This window comes from Meles meles, chromosome 10, assembly GCF_922984935.1.
Source record: "Meles meles chromosome 10, mMelMel3.1 paternal haplotype, whole genome shotgun sequence".
Classification (NCBI taxonomy): domain Eukaryota; kingdom Metazoa; phylum Chordata; class Mammalia; order Carnivora; family Mustelidae; genus Meles; species Meles meles.
This window is the reverse complement of record NC_060075.1, coordinates 6,411,302-6,435,927: the sequence shown is the minus strand read 5'-3', so window position 1 is coordinate 6,435,927 and position 24,626 is coordinate 6,411,302. Positions and strand designations below refer to the sequence as shown.

At 53.9% G+C, this 24,626-nt stretch overlaps 2 protein-coding genes across 4 annotated transcripts; both read left to right on the top strand.

Moving 5' to 3' along the window:
* Positions 1-12,730: 12,730 nt before the first annotated feature.
* Positions 12,731-18,078, top strand: ZNF862 (zinc finger protein 862). Of its 2 annotated transcripts, XM_046020049.1 has the most exons (3): positions 12,731-13,573; positions 15,108-15,666; positions 18,003-18,078. In XM_046020049.1, the coding sequence occupies exon 1, from the start codon at positions 13,079-13,081 to the stop codon at positions 13,505-13,507; it is 429 nt and encodes a 142-aa protein (XP_045876005.1). In that variant the 5' UTR covers positions 12,731-13,078; the 3' UTR covers positions 13,508-13,573; positions 15,108-15,666; positions 18,003-18,078. The 2 variants fall into 2 exon arrangements, with proteins under 2 accessions (XP_045876005.1, XP_045876004.1); XM_046020048.1 differs by lacking the exon at positions 18,003-18,078 and having other exon boundaries at positions 15,108-17,284.
* Positions 18,079-18,337: 259 nt separating this feature from the next.
* Positions 18,338-24,425, top strand: ATP6V0E2 (ATPase H+ transporting V0 subunit e2). Of its 2 annotated transcripts, none has more exons than XM_046020051.1 (4): positions 18,338-18,577; positions 19,916-19,963; positions 21,984-22,098; positions 24,015-24,425. In XM_046020051.1, the coding sequence occupies exons 1-3, from the start codon at positions 18,474-18,476 to the stop codon at positions 22,075-22,077; spliced, it is 246 nt and encodes an 81-aa protein (XP_045876007.1). In that variant the 5' UTR covers positions 18,338-18,473; the 3' UTR covers positions 22,078-22,098; positions 24,015-24,425. The 2 variants fall into 2 exon arrangements, with proteins under 2 accessions (XP_045876007.1, XP_045876006.1); XM_046020050.1 differs by having other exon boundaries at positions 22,723-24,425.
* Positions 24,426-24,626: the final 201 nt, after the last annotated feature.

The window sequence follows — 24,626 nt, the reverse complement described above, 5'->3', positions numbered from 1 at the left end:
CTTAGGAGGTGCTAGGCGTGGTTTTGGGTGCTTTACTCGTGTTATCTCATTTATTTAAAGGTCTTCTTGTTTATTTTAGAGAGTGAGAGAGTACACGTAGGGGGAGGAGCAGAGGGAGAGGGAGAGAGAGACTCTCAAGCCGACTCCACACTGAGCGTGGAGGCCGATGCGGGGCTGGAGCTCACCACTCTGAGATCAGGACCTGAGCGGAAACCAAGAGTCTGAACTTAACGGCCACCCAGCTGCCCCATGTTATCTCATCTATTTGAGACAACAGCAATACTCTGGTTTCTCTTCAGATCGCATAAATCTTTCGCCTTTTACTATTTGAGACAACAGCCCTATGATTTTCATCTCCTTTTGCAGACAACAAAACATAATTAGTGGCACAGAACATTCCAGCTTCCGATAAAAAGGAAACCTCTAAGTTCAGGACAATAATCTTTATCCAGAATCCCAAACAGTCACGGAACTCAGTAAATAATACACGACCGCAAAACCCCAGAGCTCTTAAATAATTAATTTCTAAAATGTTTTCGACTTTAACTTAAGAATCACGCAGCACTGGTAAACACGGCAGTTCCCTCACACAAACTGTTTTATGTGATGATTCCGATGCTGCTCTGAGGCCGATGGAACAAGTTCGACCGAACAGGTCTTGTTGGGAGGACGCAGAGCGTCAGGGACACCGACGTGGCCAGAGCCCGAGGGCTCATGGGGCGCCTGCGCCTGGGTGTGGCCACAGACCAGCACCGCGCCCCCCACCCTGCGCATGCGCACGGCGGGACCGGAAGCTCCTGCGCTCACCTCGCGGGTACCTTGTAAGTTCCTCGTTCTTCGCAAAGTTGGCTGTGAGGAACCTGTGTGAACTGCAGTTTTGTGTAACGAGATCCTTCACCGTTTCTGAACTATTTCATGCAAGCGGGATTTTACTAGAAACCATTCTGAGTGCCCCTCCGGTATTCCCGTGAGAATAGCTCAGCTGTTCATACGTCGTAAGGGCCCAGCTCAAGTTAGGAAGCTTGAATTTTTCCAGAATCTGGAAAAGTGAAGAAGCTCATTTCTCTTCATGTTCATGTTCCTTCTACTTTTCAGTATTAGAACCTGATGAGTAGGTCTGACCGTTTATGATTTGAATTCCTTTAGGAACAAGGCGCGCGTCCGCCCGGTCGATGAATATAAGCGTCTTTCGTTCTGCGGCGCTTCTTCTTCCGGCCTCTCCCGGCGGGAAGTCACGGCGGGCGCTAGAGGCGGACGTCACCGCTGTGGTCACGGATGGGGTGAAGCACCCCTTGGGACCAGATGGGGCCAAGTGCAGTCATAAGGCTCTAGGGCATAGAAGTCCTTCTCAGAGACCCTAGCATCAGGCCGAGGCTCATTTGTTTTACCTACTAACTCTGGGCCTCACGAATTTGCTCCTTTGACGTTCGATGGAGCCATTAATTCCTCAGAGTTACATCTGGGCCTCTCGGCGAGCCCCCCAAGAGAAACAGGCCTTGAGAAGGGCCCTCAAAGTATCCGGCCGAGTGTCTGGCGTAAGAGGCGTACTGAGCTGCTCTTTGTTGCAGGATCCTTCTGAAGAGGGGCTGTTTGAGGCGGTTCCGGTGGTGTTCGAGGATGTGGCGGTGTATTTCACCCGGGAGGAGTGGGGCGTGCTAGTCAAGCGGCAGAAGGAGCTCTACGGAGACGTGATGCGGCTGAATTATGAGCTGTTGGCTTCCCTGGGTAAAGACTCACGTAGACCTCTGTCCGCCACCACCCTCCGACATGGGAAACCCACAAGGGCAGCTGTGGCCTGTGGTCATCTTCCCACCCCTGCCCTCTCCCCGTACATAGGCAGAGAGAGATTATATTTTTTGCACCTCAGAACTCTCCCCGCTTTGGGCTGCGGTTCTTCATCCCCTGCATCCATCTCGCCATCCGTCATCCGTGCGCCACCAGACATGTATTGACTGAACCTCCTCCGCGCCAGAGGAACACAAGCGCAGCAAGGTCTCGGCTTTCGGGGCTAGCAGGTTTTCAGGAGAGACAGACACTTGAGTAAGGAGGAAGAAACTCTGAATAACACGAGGTCCGTAAAGCGAGCTCAGAAAAGTGCCCCGGGGCTGCTGGGAAGGGTGACTCCATTTTGGCGGAAGTGGCCGGGAGGCGTCAGGAAAGTCTATAGCGTAGAACATGTTTTAACTGAGTCAAAAGACAGGACAGGTGGGCAGGAGAAGGAAGGCCATCCGGACATGACAGAGCAGGGGACAGCATGCGCAGAGGCGTGGAGGCGCCCCTCTTTCTGTGCCAGGCCTGCTTCCTCGTGCCTGGGGGCCAGCAAGGGTCAGTGGGCTCAGCCGAGGTGTCACTAGAGGGGGCTCTGGAGAAAGATGAACACGATAAGGCTTCATAGATAGTTACGTTCTCAGAAGAGTGCTCTCTCTTGCATCTGCCTCCTGGTCTCTTTGCCTCCTGTTACCATCAGATACCAAGGGTTCTCGGGGGCATCAGAAGGGGAAGACAGCTTTTCATCTTAGAAAGCTCTCATTTACATACTAGCATGTCTGATGACAGCAACCTTCCAGAAGAGGCTGCTGTACGTGACCTAGGAATACAGCAGCCATCTGCACTGTGGCTTCTACAGGATAAGACCCAAGAATATTTGGGATTTCATTGATGTCCTAGCCCTCGGTCTCTACTGCCCTTTCATGTGCAGCTAAGATATGGATATGCACATTCCTGACCCGTATGCTTGTTTTTATCATTGTTCATCATTTTTAAATGGCTCCCCAAACATTCAGAAATGATGTAACAATGGGTTTCTTTTATGACAATAGCGGTATTGTCATCATGCCCTCAGCCCAGGGCACTCGTACAAAATATGTCTTCAAAGAGCATCACTACTCCTGTTCAAAATCAGTGAGAATGGGGATGCCTGAGTAGTTCAGTTGGTTAGGCCGCTGCCTTCGGCTCGGGTCATGATCCCGGCGTCCTACGATTGAGTCCCACATCGGGCTCCTTGCTTGGCGGGGAGCCTGCTTCTCTCGCTGCCTCTGCCTGCCACTCTGCCTGCTTGTGTGTACTCTCTCTCTCTCTCTCTGACAAATAAATGAATAAAATCAGTGAGAATGAAGGGAAATTCATTTTTAAGAAGTACATACCCACTTAAAAGAAGTTGGCTTTTCCTTGAAAGGAACGTGCAGTAGTGATGCGCCTTGCCCTCGGGGCCCCGTGGAACGCGGCGGGTGACCAGTGTGGAGCACGGGGCATCTCTGGACCCCGGGCTGGTCGAGCTCCGTGTAAGCACTGGTCAGTTTCTCTTTAACTGACATGAGTGAGGAATGGGGAAATCTTTGCTTCCTGGGGGAGATAAGAGATGGTTCAGTCTGGGTTGGGTTCTGTTTGGATGAACAATAAGTATCATCAGAGGAAGGGCAATTAACTTTGTGTGAGGGTTGCAGCAGGAGTCAGGGAAGGCTTTGTAGAGAAAGGGGGCTGTCCTCGTCAGTTACCTGGGGGACTGAAACAGGTGCAGAAGTCTAGAAACAGAGTTGCGTGCATGACCCCTTTTTGTGACTTTAATTAGGTCTCTAGCAATTATCCTTTAATTGCTGTCTGATTTGGACAGTTCTCATATGTGACGTATAAAACTTTAAGGAGCCTTCAGAATATAACTGGGGACAAACAAAAATGATTTGTATGTTTAAAAATGACCTTTTAAAGGGCATTGAGCTGATCACTGGGATGTAAAACAGCATTGAAATACGGTGCAGGCGCTCTTTTGCTTTGGCAAGTGTTTTTTTTTTCCCATACTTCATCCTCCCGTGACAATCACTTCAAGAGTTGAGAATCAAATAGTATTTGGTACTTTCAATTAGTATTATTATTTTTTATGAATAGGACTTCTCCTTGGAGGGAACTCAAATTTTGAAAAAGAAGGCCCCATCATGATTTTCAGAGCCAAGAAAAGTTCTATTGGCCTTTGAACCAAATCTCCCATCCATTTTTAGCATTTCTTATATTTTGTCTTGAAATACTATGGTCTGCTTATACTGGGTGTTTGGGAAGCTTCTGTGTCTTTCTTTTAGTCTTATGTCTGGAAATCTTAACAGTGCCTTCTGCTGGTTCCTGAGTTATGTACCTCGTGTGGGTCCTGTGTTGTGTCTCCTGTCTATAGCCTCTCTAATCCTTAAACCAATCCTCCCAGGCAGGTGGTAGTGTCTTTTCAGATGAGAAAACAGACCTGGGAATCCCAGCCATGTAGCCGGAAAACAGAGAGACTGAAATTCTTCCTAGTCTGTGTGTTGCATGTGCCTTACACTCCCACTCGTGGGTGTTTATTGCCGGCCGGACTCCCATCTCTTTCCGTTTCAAGATTTGCACAAATCATGTTGTTAATATAATAATAATAATAATAATAATACCCCAGGTATAAGATGAGATTGTTTAAGACTTCAAAGAGTATAAGAGTTTTCTAGTCTCCGCTCCCATCCGCAGTTCCCCCAGCAGGAGGCTGCTAGTTTGCCCTGCCCTTTCACACCTCCAGTGCAGGTCCCAGTTAGCTTCCTCCCTCCGCCAGAACTGGCTGGAGCAAGCGGACTGGCTACGCCCGGTGATCAGGTGATCAGCTCACGCTGCTACTGCTCAGCAGGCGGGGCTCCGGTGGTGGCGGTCACCCGTCATCGTGCTGTTGATTTCCTGTTGTTGGGCTCTGCTGAGGAAACCCAGCTCATGCTTCCATTGTTCTGGTTCAGGTTGACAACTGGTAGATTCGTTCTTTTAGATTTTATAACTATTTTACCTGTTCTTAAAAAGATAGTCTCAACTTGATGTAGTCAGACTTAGTGTTAATTTCTGTCAAGGTTTGGCAGTTAAGTTGCATAGACAGAAGCTTTTCAACAGATGGAGTGTTGGCAGGGCGGGTCCACTCACCTGTCACCCAGTCCTGGGCCTCAACAGCTGTCTTTTCAATAGGACTGAACGTGTAGAGGACAGTCACTTTGTTTATGGAGAAAAGAAGAGGCCTGTGTTTTGTTTTTAACGCTTTCCTAGTTCAGCCTTTTCTAAAATAGACTTGTTTGTTAGAGCTATTTAATTTATCATTCTACAGAGTTTCCAATTATTCTTTTATTTCCGTACTTTGAATTCTGGTTTCAGACTTTGGTTATATTTGATGACGTCTCTTGCTTTCTTCCAGAAAGAGAACTCAATGAGATTCCGTTGTTAAGAAATTAATATTGGGGGGCGCCTGGGTGGCTCAGTGGGTTAAAGCCTCTGCCTTCGGATCAGGTCATGATCCCAGCGTCCTGGGATGGAGCCCCACATCGGGCTCTCTCCTCAGCAGGGAACCTGCTTCCTTCTCTCTTTCTGCCTGCTTCTCTGTCTACTTGTGATCTCTGTCTGTCAAATAAATAAATAAAATCTTAAAAAAAAAAAAACGGATATTGGTCGGTAACAAAGGTAGACATGCCAGTATGGGGACTTTGTGGAATCCCTTGTTTTTATTGTGAAGGTGTCACATCACCTGCTAAGTGGCAGGCCATACACTTCAGGTGGGCTGTGCCTTCTCTATAGGTGAGGTCATCAGCTACAGCTAGACTTCACGGAGCGGGGGCCAGAAGTCACGCCTCTAGGGAGAAACCAAAACCGAGTGAGCGGGTTCTCAGTGAGAGATGAGCATGGGTTCAAATGGCTCATGTGTCAGAGGCCCCTGCTGCCTGGTGGGCTATGCGATGGCCCCCACGTGGGGGCGCTGCAGGAGCTAGGAGAGAACCAAGGCAGGGCGCCAGGGCAGCTGTCTCCCAGGGCTTCATGGGTGTGGCCTGCCAACCCTGGGATGGCATTAGCCTGGAAGGGTTAGAAGTCTGTGTGTAAGCCAAACCATTTTTATGGACTTTTATGGAATAGGGGTGTGTGTGTGTGTGTGTGTGTGTGTGTGTGTGTGTGTGTGCACGCGTGCGTGCGCACTTGCTGTACTTAGGTCCCCTTTGCCATTTTTCCATTACTAAGACTTAAGAAAATTTGTTTGAAATTTCCCTCCATCTCACGCATTCTGAAGGGAACAGAAAAGAAAGCTTTCGGGCAACATTTTAGCCACAGCTTCCAAGAAGTCCAGTTGGGGCACAGTATTCCCCAGGGCCAGCACGGTGATGGTGGGGCAGGCAGTCCCGAAGGAAAAGATAAATGAAGTGCACAGATTCAGGGATAGTCAATGTCCTGTGTGTTTACAAGTATTTCTTCATAATTACTTTTTTTTAATCTACATAGTTCCAATAAGACTTAAACCAAAAATGACAGTACCCTGTCCCACCTTTCTGTGTCCTGGGTCCTCCTCCTCAGAGGCTCTTAGCCACTCCCTCTAGTAACATGCCTCATGATTTCTAAGAACTATGCACAGATGTTATTTTCAAAAGAGCGAACCTCATAGAACGCACTTAGAAGACCGCTCTATTCTTTCCGATCACACTTACTTGGGTCAGCTCTGTGCAGCTTTTTTTTCTCACCCTTTGGGTTGTCGAAGAAAATTCAAGGAGCTTTACTTGATACGAATATCACAGGGAGCAAGGAAGGAGCTGTTCACCAACAGGGAGACTTCAAGCCCAAGGTGGTTAAGAGCGTGACTGTCAGCCTTTAAAGCTCGGTTTATAAACGATGTATGGGGGAGTTGTTTGTTTGTTTGTTTTTTAATTGTAATTGGTTACTAGAGATTTACATTCTTTCTGGGGTAGTAGCACTGTGGAAGTTTTCTTGTGCATAGTGACTGGCTTGGAAGTTGTAGTAAGTCACACTGTCATGAAGAAAGCTTCAGTTTCCTTTGAAGCCAGTGTCCCTGTATAGGTGAAATGAGGGCAGTTTAAGATTTGATTATGAGTGTTCAGTCTGGGGCTCTATTCAAACTGTGGCCTCCATTCTGGTTTCTCTTGAGCAGGTGGATTCAGCTGCCATACAATAAATGATTACAAATCCAGTGGCTAGATATCTGACTCATTTATAACCTTACCATTCTAGAGGTCAGAAGTCCAGATGGGCTCAGCTGGATTCTCTGCTTAGGGTCTCACATGGCCAAAGTCAGGGTGTCCATCAGACTGGCCTCTTACCAGGAGGCTCTGGGAAGAATCACTTCCAGCCGCATTCAGATCATTGGCAGAATTCAGTTCTTTTCAGTTGTAGGACTGAGGTCCCCGTTCACTGGCTGGCTTTCCCCCAGGCAGCATTCTCAGCTCCTACAGGCCACTCTCCCGTCCCCTCCACGTGGCCGTCTCCAGCCTCAGGCCGGCAGCCGTGTGTCGATCGCTGCTGGTGCTCTGAAAATCCAACTGGCTCTGCTTTTCAAGGGCTGATGTGGTTGGGGGAAGTCACCCAGATAGCCACTCTTTGGCCACGTAACATCACATAATCACGGGTCTGGTGTCAGGACACACGTTCCAACCAGACCGTAAGGAGCAGGGGTGAGGAAAGGCTAGGGTCGTGGGAGTTCGTGTTAGAATTCTGCCCACCCCAGGGGAGAATGTCCTTTTTCTCGAGTGATACGTGCCGAAACATTTCAGGGTAAAGCGGGCATGAAACAATTTTCTCTCAGTGGTTTAGAAAAATATTGCCTCTATATTATTTATATATTATTCATACACATACACAGAGGGGGCAAAGGGGGGATCGGGGAGGGCACAAGAACGCAAGAGCGTGATAGGGCAAATGAAATATTAATGATCGGAGTTCTTCATATTATCATTAAAGCTTTTTAAAATTCTAAATTTTTTCATTATTGAAACTTTTTAAAAAAGATTTCTATTTATTAGTTGACAGAGAAAAAGAGAGCATGATCAGGGGGAGAGGGAGAGGGAGAAACAGGCTCCGCGTGGGGCAGGGAACCCCTCGTGGTCCTCGATCCAAGGACCCCGGGTTCATGACCTGAGCCAAAGGCAGATGCTTAACCGACTGAGCCACCCAGATCCCCTATTGAAACTTTTCAATAGGTTTTAAATGCTACAAAAATGTACACCCTCACCCCAAATTAGGAAACAAAAGTGTAGTCTTCGTGTAGTAGTCAAAAATCCGGCCTTCAGCTAAAGCTAAAGTTTCTCTCCTCTCCTTCCTCATCCTGGCCCAGGTGTGGAATCTGGAATGTTGTGGTAGGAAGGAGGAGGTCCTCACCCTCCTCCTCCCCGGGCTGGTTCCATGACTTCTGCTGTGTCCTGGGTGGGAACAGTGGTGGGTGAATGTGGGGGGAGGTAGGACGAGAGTTTGATTTGACAACCCCTGTGGCTGGGACTATGGAAAGCTGATTCTCTGGGTGAGTGTGGGTTCTCTGTGCCCCGCTGTCACTCACTGTGGTCCCCTCTACACCAGTGAGCGTCTCCTTTGGCAGTCAGCTCTACGGGGGCTCATTCTTGGGCTTCCAACAGACAGTCGGGGACAGAGTCCTTTGAAGTAGCTCCAGGCTTCTCTGTCCCTCTGGGGCCACATCCAGACCACGGAAGACATATCCTTTGCTCTGACAGACCCTGGGAAAGTAGACTGTTCCCAACATGGCCACCACGAAGGAGCCCATCTGTCAGATTCTGCCTTGAGTCTTCGCAAGCCTGGATTCATGAGGAGCCCCACAGCCCAGGGGATAAGGGACAGGATGTCATTCCCATTAGGCTTAAAGTCAGGGGAAAGCAGCCCACACCACCGCTCCCCATGATGGTGTGGGGGGCTCACAGTACAATTGACGTCTCTTTCCAGAAACATCTCTAATATCCAGCTTCCTGACCTCTTCACTTCCAGTGCTCTGACTCCTTCTTTATGTCCCGGGCTAGGGTCACAACCCCGTGTTTCGGCCACCTTCTTATCCAAGTCAGGCCTCAGAGATCTGGCTTTCGGATGGGGGACAGTTGGCTCCTATCTTTTTAGACCTTGAGCAAAACAGGCAGACAGACTGACTCACACTTTAATTTCCTGTTGCATGTGTTTATCCCTGTTCCTGATTTGTTGATTTTACATGGATACTCCCTCTTGATTCCTACTATGAAAGGTGAAGATCCAGCCGTCTTCCGTTACCCCGGGCCCCCACTCTGTCCCTCTACCCTTTGAGAACAAGAACATCGCACTTTCTTGATGAATTCAATGTAAATTGTTTGCCTGATTATGATTATGATTACTTATTTCTGATCAAAGTGGCATATTAGGATGATTTTTCTTTGTTGGAGGATGTTTCCCCCCCGAGTTGAAATATTTTCTTATTTTTTATTTTGCTAGTTTTCTGTCTTCTCAATGATTTTTTTATTATTATTTTTAATTAACATATAATGTATTATGTGCCCCAGGGGTACAGGTCTGTGAGTCATCAGGCTTACACACTTCACAGCACTCAGCACAGCACATTCTTCTCAACGATTCTTCTCCGGCTCTCCCAGGGAGTTATAAAATTCCTCTGACGAGTCTTTGCACCTTGATCAGGCATCCCGTGGTGGACCAACTTCACTTTCTCTGGGGACGTCCATTATTGAGTCCAGTCCTCCCGCTCTGTCTACACTGGTTGTTCTCTAGGCCTGCACAGCTGTGGCCTCACACTCCCCTTTGTCCCACTCCTGTCCCCTGGCTTCTTCCAGGTTTATATCTTCATTCATTGGAGCTCAGCCTCCAGGAACTTCCCAAGAAAGGGCGCATGGGAGGCATGCCTTACCCTGCCCTTACAGTTGGAAGGTTGGGCATAGAATTTGAGGTTGGAAAGAGTTTTCCTCAGTATTTCGAAAACATTGCCTTCAGGTTTTACTGGCGTTGAGAAGTCTAAATGCCTTTTTATAACTAAATCTTTGAACACAGCTGATTTATTCTACTCTGAAAGGTTATAAGATTTAGTCCAGTGTTCTGAAGTGTTCAATAACATCGGTGATGTTTCACTTCTCATCCTGGGCGTCTGGTGCTAACCTTGGAAGCAAAAACTTGCATTTTCCAGTTTGGGGAAATGTTCTTGTAGGACTTTTTCCTATGGATTTTCTCTTTTCTTTCTTCCAGAAAGTCCCGTTTGATGTCAGACTTCCTAAATTGAGCCTCCAGTTCTAGTTAATTTTTTTCTTCTTCTATTTTCTGCTTGTCTTTTTTGCTCTGCTTTCTTGGAGATTTTTTCAAGTTTATTCTCTAACAATTCTGTTGGATGTTTTAATTTCTTCAATCTTGTTTTTTTTTAAGATTTTATTTATTTATTTGAGAGAGAGAGTGTGTGCTGGGGGAGGACCAGAGGGGAAGGAGATAACTTCCAGCAGACTCCCGCTGAGCACACAGAGCCCCACACAGGGCTCGATCCCATGACCCAGCAATCACAACCTAAGCTGAAACCAAGAGTCGGCAGCCTAACCAACTGAGCTACCCAGGCGCCCCTCTTCTATCTTACTTTGAACTTCAAAGCCCCCGTTGCTCCTTTTGCGGTTGACTCTCAACCACTTTCCTCTCTGGGAACATGAATTCCGCTTTTTAATTCTTTTTTTTTTTTTTTTTTTTTTTAGTTCCGCCTTGTTCCCTGCAGTTTCTGTAGGTCCTCTGATCCCTTTTCCTACTGATTTCATGTTAGAGGCTTGTCTTAAATAACTATCCTGTGGCTCATCCAGGTCTCAGAGTGAAACCTTGAGAAACCCGGCTAGCGCCTCTGCGTGGAGGCCGGGGCTCATCCAGACGCAGGTTTCCCTGCAGGTCTCACTGGAGAGCAGCAGGAGTCAGTGTCCTGTGCGCCCCTGGGGCAGCGGGGAGTGCGGAGGGGCATTTCTGTTTCTCCAAAGATGACTTGCCCAAGTCCCCTGCTTGGGGTGGGCCGCCGAGCCTGGGTGTAACCTTGGCGCTGAGTAGTGCACGTATCAGAACAGACTCTTCATCCCTGCAGCCTTCTCCTTCCTCTTCCACCATCCCCACTCTCTCCGGTCTAGAACCTTTCTGGTTCAGTCTTTCCAAGAGCTAAATCTCCATTCTCCTCCCCGGGTGAGGGTGGGCGAAGGTGGTGGCGTTCTCGGTTCCCCTGGAGTAGGTGTGAGGCCCCGGGGCTGGAGTGGCGTCTGCAGACGGGGCGCCCGCCCTTCCCACCCGTTCCTTACCCGCCACGTTGCACCGCTGCTGGCGTGGCGCCTCCGGTCCCTGAGGCTTGCGGGCACCCTGCAGTCGGACCCGCTTCTTTCTCTGTGCTGCCCCCGTGCCAGCGTTTGGTGTTCAGCTCTGTTCCTTCTTCTCCTTTCCTTCTTCCCAAAATGCATTAACATTTCTTTGTATTATTATTAGTAGTAGTACTACTCCTTGGCCCTCATCTTAGAGATGTTTTAAGAAGAATACATGTTCAGGGGCGCCTGGGTGGCTCAGTGGGTTAAGCCTCTGCCTTCGGCTCAGGTCATGATCTCAGGGTCCTGGGATCGAGCGCCGCATCGGACTCTCTGCTCAGCGGGGAGTCTGCTTCCCTCTCTCTCTCTGCCTGCCTCTCTGCCTACTTGTGATCTCTCTCTCTCTGTCAAATAAATAAAGTATTTTTTAAAAAAAGGATATGTGTTCAGTCTACCGCACTTTAACAGTGTATGTGATTACATTTTTATTAGTGAATATCAGATACACACATGCACGTGTAACAGATATAAATATATACATGCATCACGTGATCCGCAAGCTGCGGGGTGGCGGTGATGATTCTGGCTGCGGCGCACCGGGCCTTGTGTCAGGCTCTGCTGGGCAAAGACGAGCAAGAAACTACCTCCGCCTTCCAAGTGTCAAGTAGGGAAACAGGGACAATGCGGGACAAAGGGGGCCCTTTGATGAGCAGATGTGCTCACAGGACCCGTGGCACAGCTGATGGGGCTCGTGCGGGAGGCCCTGCTTGTGAGGAGCTGTGTGACCCGCGGGCCCGGGAGCCGCCCTTCTTGCCTCCAACTCCGGTTTCCAGGGGCAGCACCACTGGTCTGTGCAAGCTCGCTGTTCTGCATCTCTTAGTCGGGGCTTACTAGCTCGCAGCTGCTGCGTAGACTCCTTCTTTCTGAGGCTCGTGAGACTTACAGATGTTTAACCTCATTTCTTTGCTGCCTCGAAAGAGGATTAAAGTCACCTGTTTATCCAGTAGCATCTATGGCCAAGGTGGCTGATTAAGCTTATGAGCCGCTGATGTCCCAGGATCGCAGGGGGGCTGCGTGCTGCTGGACCGCTGCACGGACGCCTCGGACCAGGCCTGCGTGGGGATTTATCTCCGCTACTTTAAGGGGACGGAGGTGAAAGAGTCGTACATCACCTTGGCCCCTCTCCACAGTGAGACGGTGGACGGCTACTTTGAGACCGTGGTCTCTGCCCTGGACGAGCTGGACATCCCCTTCCGGAAGCCGGCTGGGTGGTGGGCCTGGGAACCGACGGCTCCACCGTGCTGAGCAGCAGAGGGAGCCTGGTGGAAAAGTTCCAAGAGGTCATCCCCCAGCTGCTGCCCGTCCACTGTGTCGCCCACCGGCTGCACCTGGCCGTGGTGGACGCGTGTGGGGGCATCGATCTGGTGAAGAAGTGTGAGCGACACATTCGCACGGTCTTCAAGTTCTATCAGTCCTCCAACAAGAGGCTGAACGGGCTGCAGGAGGGCGCCGGGCCCCTGGAGCAGGAGATCCTCCGTCTCCAGGACCTGAACGCCGTGCGCCGGGTGGCCAGCAGGAGGCGCACGCTGAACGCGCTCGTCGTGAGCTGGCCGGCCCTGGCAGGGCACCTCCAGGCGGTGGCGGAAGCGGGGGCCCAGACGGGGCACAGGGCCAAGGGCCTGCTGAAGCTGATGAAGAGCTCCCACTTCGTCAAGTTCTGCCACTTCCTTTTGGACTTCCTGAGCATCTACAGGCCCCCGTCGGAGGTGAGCCAGAAGGAGATGGTGCCGATCACAGAGGTGAACTCGGCGCTGGGACCGGCCTACGTAGCCCTGGAGACCCTGCGTCACCAGGCGGGTCCCAAGGAGGACGAGTTCAAGGCCGGCTTCCGAGAGGGGCGGCTGCACGGCATCTCCCTGGACAGACAGGAGGGGGCGGGATAGCGCTTCCAGGCGGACCGGGAGAAGGTGATCGTCACGGGGATCGAGTACCTCCAGCGAAGGTTTGACACAGCCCGGCCCCCGCAGCTCAAGAACATGGAGGTGTTTGACACCGTGGCCTGGTCAAGTGGGCTGGAACTGGCCAGTTTCGGGAACGAGGATATTCTGGCCCTTGCCAGGTCCTTCGAGCTCTCGCTCCCCGCGGGATACAGCAAGGAGGCGCTCCTGGAGGAGTGGCTGGGGCTGAAAGTCACGGGCAGGAACCTCCCGTTCTCCATGCTCTGTAAGAACGCCCTGGCGCAGGGCTGCCGCTTCCCCCTGCTGAGCAGGCTCGTGGCCGTGGTGGTCCGCGTGCCCGTGTGCACCGCCTGCTGCGAGCGGGGCTTCAGTGCCATGAACTGGATCAGGACCGACGAGAGGACCAAGCTCTCCAACGAGGTGATCAACATGCTCATGATGACAGCGGTGAATGGGGTGGCCGTCACGGAGTACGACCCACAGCCCGCCATCCAGCCTGGTACCTGACCTCCTCCGGCCGGCGGTTCAGCCACGTCTACGCGTGCGCCCGAGTGCCGCCCCGCGCCCACGCACGTAAGCACCCGTGACAGGGTCTCCCGGCGCAGGAGAGCAAGGGAAGCCAGTCTGAGCTTCGTGATCCCACGCTGACCTTGAAGTCTGGGACAGTCTGGCAATGGCAGCTGTCACCTGAGGCTTGGTCTCGGGCATCCCCAGTGGGTGCTCCGGAGGCGACCCGTGCTCTCGGCTTCTGATCCAGAGAGGGAGGTGGGGCACGCGCGCGCGCACACACACACACCAGCTGGCAGAGCGTACGGCTAGGAGTGGGTATCTTGCGAGCCACTCTGCCCCAGGCAGGCTCAGATTTTGGCTCTGCTCGCTGCTGCGTGACCTCGGGCCAGCTCACCTTGTTGCGCTTTGGTGTTGCTCCGGCAGAGGGTACAGCATCTGGCACCCTGTGGAGGTCCAGCCCACTGCCCCAAGTAACCGGAGCACGAGACACGTTCTCCGCGGGGCTGGGTAGACTCTTTCGGGAGGGAAGAAGTCAGTGCGGCGGCTGGGTGGTGGAGAGGGCTGGGGCTTGCCGGGTGGGGAGGGGATCCTTGACGAGCGGGGCCTCACTGCCCCCCCCCCCCCCCCCCCCGAGCGCTAGACTGGAGGGCTGGCGTCGGACCTGGCTGGAGGGGAAACTACGTTCCGTGGCAGGTGAGTTACTGGGTCTGAGACAAGACATTTTCCTCTGTCCAAGCAGTCCCGGAAAACCAAAGAGGCTCTCCAGGCTGTTCACGTTTTCCTTCCCAGTGACGGCAGTGAAGTTTCTTCCTTGACACTTTCTTATTTCTGGAAACCTTCCAGCGCTCGTGCTCTCCTGGGCTGCTGCCGGGTCTGTGGTCGGCAGGGGACCGGGTCTCAGGATTGACAGAGGCTCCGCAGGAAGCAGGGTGGCCCCGGCCCCATTGCTGGGCAAGGCGAGGGGCCCAGGCTCGAGGTGGACAGAAGAGACAGGGAGGACCGGCGTGGGGAGGCAGGCGGCGCGCCCTTCACGCACGCATTCGCTGCGTCAGCTGCTCCCCGCGTCCAGTCCCGTGGGGGTGAAGGAGAACACACTCAGGTGTGTTCTCACTGGCGTGGTGGGCTTGGTACCCCTGAAGCAAATAGAGGACACCACCCAGTTTGATAGGATGAGACCCTCCTTCCTAGGCAGGGTTCTCAACCTCTGCACTCTCGGCACTGAGGGCCGGATCAGTCCTTGCCGTGGTGCCTGGCCTGTGCCTGGTGGGATCTTCAGCATCCCTGACCTGCACCCTGTACACCCGCTGGGTCCCCACAGCACTCACCCAGTTGTAGTGACCGGAAGTGTGTCCAGGCATTGCCATGTGTCTCCTGGAGGGCAGAGTCGCCCCGGGTGAGACCCACACCCCAGGGCGAGAGAAGACCAGAGCAGGACTCGAGCCAGCCTGCCGAGAGCGGCCACCGTCCCGTCTCCAGCCTATTCTGTGTGCCGTCCTCACCGAGCATACCTTGGGGTACAGCTGACGTGGGAAAGGAATCGTCATCCAGTCTGTTTTCCCCTCAGTGTAATTGTGGGTTCTCTTTCCTCTCGCACAAGGAGCGGGGCTCAGGAAGGAGAAGACGGGGCCATTCTATATGGAGGAGGCTGTGATCCAGAAGCCACCCATCCCAGCCTACAGGCAGCCAGCGGAGACCCTGAAGGACTGCATTGTGGACCCTCCTGACAGACTCCTGTACCCCCGTACCAGCCAAGAGGCCCCTGAGCTGTCCTGACGGAGAGTTCCCATAGGAGCAGGGCTCCTAGGGATTGCCTTGGAGACCTCCCTGCTGCCCTGCCCCTTGGAATCGTGGTGACAGGCTCTCTGCAGAATCTAGGCTGCCCTAGAATCTTCCTTTGCGGGGACTCTCTAAGTACCAGGAGTGGGCAGTGACAAGACGATTAAGCCCACCTCCCAGAGAGGCACGGGATTCAGGAGCGCAGCCTGTTTACCAAGGCCCCTCTCTAAGCAGCGGTGACCCCACAGCACTGAAACAGGCAGAAAGGTCCCCACCTCAGATTCATCTTCCAGGTGCTTCAGGAAATGATCCTATCAGGAAAGATGCCCCCATGTTCTGGGGGCAAGAGGACTTCTCTGACGTGGGAGAGACTGTTGAGGGTAAGGGCTAAAAGGAGCATCCCAGCCCCGCAGGATGGTGCGGGAGCGTTGCAGGGAGGCAGTGGCACGGAGGAGGTGCCTGGGGACCGGCGGAGGGTGACCAGGCTCTGTGGACAACTGGCCTGGCTCTGGGATCTGTGACTCCGGCTCCATGGCAGACACAGGGAAGCCTCCACAACAGACGGGAGGCTCACAGCAGAGAATTCCTCCCCCTCTTCCCAGGGCCTCCCTTAGGATGAGCCAAGCAAAACCCTTTGCACAAAGCCCTCAAGAGAGACCACTGTCCTGTAGCCCCAGGACCACGGAGGAAAGTCTTTCTGGGGGTGAGCTGCTGCCTCCCACCGGGGGCAGCCCTTCTGTGTGACCTGCACGGGTGCTGGACGTGAGCCCAGGCTCCGGAGGGGCGGACACGTCCACGCTTGCCCCAGGGAGGCTTACTGTCCAGCCCCCGCTCTGGTGCAGGCAGAGGTTCAACCATAATTAATCCCTTCCTCTTTTCTGTGCCTCAATTTCCCTCTCCATGACATGGCAGCAGAGAATCCAAGTGCCTGCTGGCTCCTGGTCTGCGGACGGTGCCTCCAGCTCCCCGAAAGACAGACCTCGGGAAGCACAGAGCGGACTTAGCTGCCTTCAGCCCTTGTCCCTGTCCCTTGCTACCAACGTCCTCACTGTGGGAAGATGTGCTCCCTAAGTATGCCGCTCTTCCCAAAGTTGCTCTGGGACCCAGCCAAGGAATCACTAGGGGCGCTTGTTAAATATGGCCCCCCATACCTGCCTGATCAGATCTGTGGGACTGGGGCTCAGGGATGGTCCATTGTCCGCAGGATCCTCCAGGAACTTTGTGGGTCCACTCAAACTTGAGGACCCCCACCCCATCTCCCCTGCCTCCCAGAAGTGAAGCACTTTCCCTTCCAGGGCAGCTTCATTTTAGGGGCAGGATCCAAGCCTGCTTATCTGGTGGGGATGTTGTGGGGCCTAGGTCCTGCCTTCCCAACCACGGGTGGGAAATGGGGAGGTTAGAGGGAAGGGCTTCTTCGCGCCCCAATTTTCGAGTTTCAGACAGGCCGGCAGTGGTGCTGCATCCCAGCCTCGCACCTGGCGGCCCTGTCCTCTGCTCCAAGTACAAGGTGTCTGGCCCTCAGCCAGCAGTCTGTCCTCCTCCCAGTCCTAAGGTGGTGCTGGGATCCAGTGTCCCCCAGTACCCGATGTTTCCGACTCTCCCTTCCCGCCACCCACCCTCAGCACTTAGCCTTAGTGCCCTCGCCTTCCTGTTTTCAGCTGGGGGCCAGAATTCGCCCTCACTCTCTGCCTTTAATTTAGCCTGTGGAACTGTCTCTCTCCCAGTCCCGTGGTCTGGGGTCTGAGGTATACACAGGCCCCTGCAGCTACAGCTGTGGCCACCCCATCGGCATGGGAGCCCGGCCCTCCCTCCCCCATCCACGTAAGGTTCTATGGGGAGTTCAGGGATCTGCCGGAGGCTAGGTGTTGTGGGTGTGAGGTGGTGGGATGGAAGAGAGAAAGACCCTTCAAAGTGGGGGTTGTCACCCTACACCCTATTCCTAGATTCCAAATTGAGGTGACTTTCTGGCAAGCCTCCTCCTCATGGCCTCTTCCATTCTTTAAGAATCCTCAGAGCACGAGGCCAGTCCCTCCAGCAGTGTTGTGTGTGAGTTCCACACACACAATGCCCTGTGCCACTCCAGGCACGGAGGTGGAGGCCAGGTAGGGAAGCATCCGGCCTCCACATCCATGTACTAAGGAAGAGCGCACTGCCAGCTTTTGAGAAGGTCGGGCCCCTTGGAGAAGGTGACTGAAAATGCTGTCTGTCATAGAGGTTTGCACTATCCACATTTCTCGTGGGGCGCAGGCGTGCTAGCTAATGGCAAAGAGGACTACCCAACTTTTTGTGCAGGGCCCAGGGCTGACATGTGGTGAGCGCCAGCCTGAACTCTGTTTTGTTTCAAGACACTCCCTGCATTTCAAACCCAGGGCCTGGAGATGCCCTTGTTGGAGAGCCGTCCTATTTTTGCCTTGCAAGAAAGCAAGCTGAAGGGCACGGGAAATAGAAGGGGCGAGGCTTTTGCCAGAGTCCGAGCTATGCCTCCACCCTCCTTCCCGTCCTGTAATCTTCATAGCATCTCCTCTGATCCTGGCATCCCCCCACCCCGTAACTGCTGCCCACAGCGTCTGACGTTCTGAATTAACCAGCACTGTAACCGATGGTTGGTTCCAGTAGCCATAGAGACCGGGCGGGAGGGAGGGACCTCAGCCCCCCCGTCCTTGCCAGACACCTCAGTGTAATCTACTCCCGACTTCTGCTTCTCTCTCAAGCACAGGTGGAGTTCCTAGGGTGCTAAGTATTTGGAAGACAGTGGGAAGACTGGCCAATTGCCTGCCTGGTGCAGGTGTCCGTCAGCAAGGGATGCTCAGGGTGATTGGCAAGGGGAGGTCCTCTCCTCTTCTGGATTCAAAGAGGTGCAGATGAGGTTTAAAAAAACCATGTTTGATTCTCAGCATTTTGCTACCTGAATAAAGCTGAGTTTATTTGGACACACGTCTCTGCCCTGTAAGTCCCGCGGGTCAGAGCTTATCAGAAGCTGATCCGAGCTACCTAAACCCGGCGGCTCGGAAGGCCCGCCCCCGCCGGAGAGACGCGCTCGCGCCTGCGCGGGGCCGACTGCGCGCGCTCCCGTGCGCCGCCGGGTCCTGCTGCGCATGCTCGGCGCCCACCGACCGTCTGGGACCCCGCGCACCCGAGTGTCTGCGGTTCGGCGCTGCACCCCAGCCTGAGCATCCCGCGCCTGGCCATGACGGCTCATTCCTTCGCCCTCCCGGTCATCATCTTCACCACGTTCTGGGGGCTCATCGGCATCGCCGGGCCCTGGTTCGTGCCCAAAGGACCCAACCGCGGGTAAGGATGGCGCGCGGGCCCGGTCTCCCTGCGGACCCCTCCCCGGGCGGCGGCGGGCGCTGCAGCGAGCGCTGGGCCGAGGCCTGCCGGGCGCCGCACTCCTGCTGGTCTGCACTGGCCGCGCGCAGTTCGGAACAGGCGCGCGGTCGGAGCCAAAGGGCAGAGCCCGTGGTGCTTTAGAAAGGTGGAGAGCCGACTGTCACGGGAGGCAGTTAAGGCCCCCTCCTCCTGTAGCCGGTGATGCTGGAGGCCGTGGCTGGCGTCTGATACGGTTTGCCCACCCCTCGCCGGCGGTGACCTTGAGCGAATGTTACCCCTTCAAGCCTCGCTTCCTTCATAGGTAAAATGATGCTGTACCTGCCTTCTAAGGCTGCTGTGAGGGTTACCCGAGATAATGCTTGCAAAACTCTTACCAGCCCGTCGCACGTGTTATGCATCGAATAATTTTTAGCGGGTATTATTGTTTTTTGAAGGGCCTTAGCAGATTTCTCTATCTGTTGCACCGCTTATCAGCGTCTGCATCATTTTACCCTCGGTTAGGAAGTGCTGTCTCCTCTTGATTACAAGTTCCTCTGGGTGAATTGTCTCCTTCGCCACGGTAGATCCACGAGGCTTAGTAATGTGGAAGGAATGGATCAAATGTAATTTTCTGGCACTTTCAGGTGCTTTAGACCAGGGGTCCTGGGGCCTGGTCTGGATTAGGTTTAGCTTTGGCTGGAGGCCGCTTGGACATATGGGCGAGGTCTCTGGTCTTCAAGATCTGCGGGGCCCAGGGTCCCACCACGTCACTTTGCGAACCATTTTAGTCTCTCCCCTCTCCTGCAAACCCTGGTGAGTTCTGTCTAACTGAAGTCTCTCCTGCTGCATTTTAAGCTTCTGTCTCCAGTCCTCTTTGTGTGGACACAGGTAGCTAGTTCCTGCTCCCTTTACCACTAACCCTGCCTCAGAAATGGCTCACAGGCTCCTTGCCTCCTGCCAGCTTCTGTGTTCCATCCCCGTGCCCCATGAAGTTTGCATTCCAGAGACCACAAATGCAGCAGGGTGGGTGTCTCCATCTCCATGAAGATGGAGAAAGCGTGGGTGTGGAGAAGGAGATGAAGGGAGTTCGCAACGCAACTTGGGTGTGGGCAAGATGTGTTTCCCCTGAGGTGACCCTTGGAGTTTTTATCTTCCGTCTTAACAATTCTCACCCTGAAGAGAACTCAGCCTCCTGTGTTCAGCGGCATCAGGAAGGGGCAGGAAAGGAGCCGACCCCAGGAGCTCTTTCTCTGGCTCCGGCCAGGCCTGTCGAGGGTTCTGGTTCCACCCATCCTGACCTGCCTGTCCCTTCCATTGCAGAGTGATCATCACCATGCTGGTGGCCACCGCCGTCTGCTGTTACCTCTTGTGAGTACTACTCCCCGGCTCACAGTCGTCCCTCCTCTCCCTAGCCTCCTCTCCCCTCTGTCCTGGTGGTGACAGATTCCACTTCTTCTTTTTTTTTTTTTTTTAATATTTTATTTATTTATTTGACAGAGAGAGAGGTCACAAGCAGGCAGAGAGGCAGGCAGAGAGAGAGGGAGAAACAGGCTCCCCACTGAGTGGAGAGCCCGATGTGGGGCTCGATCCCAGGACCCTGAGATCATGACCTGAGCCGAAGGCAGAGGCTTAAACCACTGAGCCACCCAGGCGCCCCCAGATTCCACTTCTTAAAGGCTGAATCCATAAAGCCTGGGAAAGAAGGTGGTTTGGTATGGCAGAGAGAGCGATGGGCTGGAAATCGTGGGCTCTGGGGTCCGCTTACGATTGTGTCACCTGAACAGGCTTTGTCCAGTCTGTAGGCTGCAGTGGGCCAGCTCCGTCTGGGCATCAGAATCTCCTGGAGAGAGTGTAAAATGCAGCTTTTAGGCCCACGCCCTAGACCCACCCAATCACAGTTTGCAAAGGTCTGCACTTAGGAGTCCGTATTTTTAATACCTGCTCCTGGGTGTCTGTGACACAGCCAGTTTTGAACCACCAGATGGGCGGGGGTCTTCTAACTTGGGACAGGGTGGCCCTGGGGATATCAAAGGAGAGTTCCAGGGGATCCAAGGACCTGGACAGAGTGAGGGAGTCCATGTTCAGGTCCCGAATGTCCAGATATTCTCTTCTTAAACTACCATTCACCAAAGCCCCTCCCCCGTTACAAGAAAGGACACCCCTCCTTCCACCCAGGCCTTTCACGTCACCTTGTGTTTAAGTCATCCTACCTGCCAACCCAGGGAATAAGGCCAAGTTCTGGTTTTGAGGGAAGCCCCTCCCGTGGTCAGTCAAGCCACGTGACCCCTGTATGGCTTCCCATCGTCCCGGGTCTCATCCACTCTTTTTGTGGGTTAGGCTTGACATAGCTGGGGTGTTCTGAATTCCGAACAGTCAAAATAGGACAGGTAAGAGTGATGAGCTACTGATTCTTCGAAAGGTGACACATTGTTTTAAAGTAACTGGAATAACAAATCGATAAACGAAAGCGCCTGGAAAATTTCTCAAGACTGCCAAATTCGTCAAAATGCATAGCTCAAGGCCCACCCTTAAAAACAGTACGTGACTGCTTTCAGATTTGGGTTATGTTTTGTAGTTAAAACCTGTTTTATAGGGGCGTCTGGGTGGCTCAGTGGGTCAAAACCTCTGCCTTTGGCTCAGGTCATGATCCCAGGGTCCTGGGATCGAGCCCCACATCGGGCTCTCTGCTCAGTGGGGAGCCTGCTTCCCTTCCTCTCTCTCTGCCTGCCTCTCTGCCTACTTGTGATCTCTGTCTATCAGATAAATAAATAAAATCTTTAAAAACACACAAAAAAACTATTTTCTCTAATTGGATCACGAACCATTTATTCCTATTAGCTAGTTCTCTCCTTTCACTTTATCTCATGTTAACGATTTTCGACCTCCTATTAACAACAAAAAAATGAAACTTGTTAAAAGTAATGACGACTCTGAGATGTGCGCTCACACACGGGGGAGGAAGTGGACGGGTTTCACGGTTCTCCCCAGACCGAGCATCTCTGAGACCCACTGTGCTGTTTCTCGGTCCTTCGGGGATTGGCAGAACGTCCTCATCGGTCCCAGGGAGGGCCTCGGAGGGGCTGGGGTTTGCTGGCTCAGAGACCGGGACGGAGCAGGTGGTGGCTGGGAACCGGCCCGTGCTCGGGCTCTGCACGATTACAAATACTGAATGGACATCTGGGGAAAGGAGGCTGGCTTCTGAGCAGGGGCACAGAGGTGGAAAACGGGGGCAGCTTAAGAGAAAGCTGCACTAGAAATTACGTTTGCAACACATCAACTCGGGGATAATGCCGAGGACAAAACCCGTGGCTGGGTTGGCATGTGACCAGAGGCAGAGGGCAGGGTCCTGCCGCGTCCTGGCTCACCCTCACTGTGCTGTCCCTGGCAGCTGGCTCATCACTATCCTGGCTCAGCTGAACCCCCTTTTCGGGCCGCAGCTGAAGAATGAGACCATCTGGTACGTCCGCTTCCTGTGGGAGTGACCACTGCCGCTTCGGCCCCAGGTACCAGGGGGGCCCAGGCCGTGCGGGTGGGAAAGGGGACTGAGGTGTGGGAGAAGAGCTGGCAGGGCAGTCATTAGAGTTCCTGTTCACTTCATTTTATTTTGTTTTTTATTTGAGAGCGCCCGGCCGGGGGCGGGGCGGGGGGAGGCAGAGGGAGAAGGAGTAGCAGGGAGCCCTCTGCAGGACTCGATCCCAGGACTCTGGAATCATGACCTGAGCCCCCAGGTGCCCTAAGAGTTCGTGCTCAGATTCAGGCACTCATTTACTGGACGAGAAAAGACAAAGACACAGAGCACCTGATACTGTCCCCGCCTGGCGCCATGCAAGGCGTCAGGGACTGAGGGAAGACCAGGGTCCTCGGGCGGCCGGTCAGGCCGAGCCACGGTGGTGGGTCCGCGCACTGCAGACGGGGTGGGGGGGGCCAGGGTGCAGCATCTCTTCTGGATGAGGGAGCGTTGGGGCACGGGGCCTTGAGACACTGACCGGAGAGAGGGACATTTGAAGTGGGCCAAGTGGCCGAGGCAGAGGCAGGGACAAGGAAGTTCTCCAGGGAGGACGTGGGAAGGGGTTGGGGGGGGGTCTCCACAGCCAGGAGGTGACCTCTTCATGTGATGTGCTTTTCAGGTGCCCCAGCTCCCTGGATGACTTTGGCTGTCCTGTCCCCGGCGACCCCTTTGTCCCCACCCTCACAGCTGTATCTGGGTCCCTCCCTGGCTTCCTCCCCTGGGACCTGCCTGGTTCCAGCAGCTCCTGCCTTCTCCATCCGGTCTGGGCCTCGGGAAGCCCGGAGCTGAGTCAGGCTGGAGCAAAAGACACCAGCCCTCAGACTCCCCCTGCTCCTCCCAAGGAGACCTCGGGCAGGAGCTGACGGGGGTAGGACTTGCCTTTTACCAGTGAGGCAGCCTGTCCTGTGGAGAAGCGGTGTCCAGCCGGGATGCGCCAAGCCCGGGTCGGGCTGGACCAGGGAGAAAGCCCCGGACGGGGAGTCCGCTGGTTCCCATCAGCTCCGCCACAGTCCTGCTATACGACTCCGGGCAGCATCTCTGTGACGCAGAGAGACCCAATCGGGGTGTCGCAAAGGCCTTTCCTGGAATTCTTTAGTTTTCGGACACAGATAGATGTGAAATTTCTTAAAAAGCTGAAGTAACGGAAAAAACACTCACATGCAAAAAGCAACATAGTGATTTGGATCAGGATTGAACCCAATATGTTTAGGATTCTTTGTAGTCCTAAAGTCACTTAAATGGGCTTGCCAAGAAAGCTCTATCTCCTTAGAATATCCTCTCCCCCCTGCCTCCGTCCCTCCTCTGTGGGGAAGCTCCGTGCTGTCTGGAGCTGTCTGAGTCCCGCCCCAGGCCTGGAGTCCCTCACTGGATGGCAGGGGAATGGGTTTCAGAGCCCCCTCCCCCGATTGGCAGCAACTATGTCATCTGGAGTCAGGCTGAAGAGAGACAGGCGTGGATGAGCTTTGGGTGCCCCTGTGGCCCTCTGGGCCCGACCTGGCCCCTGAGGCCCGCACCAGACCTGTCCGCCCCGGAGCGGCTGGGCTCTGTGCTGGGAAGGGGAGGGTGGCGGAGCGCCAGCGGACGAGGTCTGGAAGGCAGAATGTGCAGGCACCAGACCAGAGGGAACGCAGGACCCCCACCTGTGCCCTCCTCCCAGGAGATTTGCAGCTGAGACATCAGGCACCCGCACCCCGACCCCTGCCGCATTGCCCCCCCCCCCGGGAGAAGACACCAATCTTGAATATTTATTGACTGTATTTATGTGATTCACGTTCCATTTAGTGGGCATTATCTTTGGAACAGTGGTCAGTTGTGATGCGTCTCACGTAGATTTCTTGGTTCTGGGCTTGGCTGGTTGCTCAGAACTCTGACTGGGGCCTCCCTTTGACATCCCACTGCACCCTCTTTCAGACTCCCTTCCTGTCCTGACCTCTGCGGGCCTCCTGGAGTGGGGGATGTTGAGTCTGGGTGGTCCTGAGAACCTGATCGCGTCCGGTGGCTCATGAAGGTGGCCAGGTCCTGGCTGAGGCCGAGTTTGCTGGCTGCCGTGCCCCTGTCCACCCGGTTCCCACGTGCTCAGTGGGTAGATGGGGGACACGGGGATGAAGGCTTGGAGCTGCGGTCTGGATCGTGGACACTGAAAATGACGTTCTCCTGAGACCTGGAGGAGAAGGTACGGCCGTCGCGGCTTCTGCCCAGAATCAGTCCTGGCAGAAGGAAGACACAGGAATGTTCCAGTAGGACTCTGACCCCCACTCATCTGTACCCCAGATACAGAGCACGCAGCCCCTGAGCCTGGGCAATAAAGCAGGTCCCCAGATCTCCAGAGCGTGGCCTGCCTCATTCCTGAATACCTGAACGCACACACCTGCCTGCTCCCGGGCAGTGACCAGCCACCTGCAGGGGGCTAGAACCGAATGAGCAGAAAGGACTGGCTCTCCGGGGCCGGGGAGTGCAGTTCACGATGTGGGGGTGGGGGTGGGGGGTGGATAAGAGGTTTGGGGGTGGGGAGGCATGGGGACA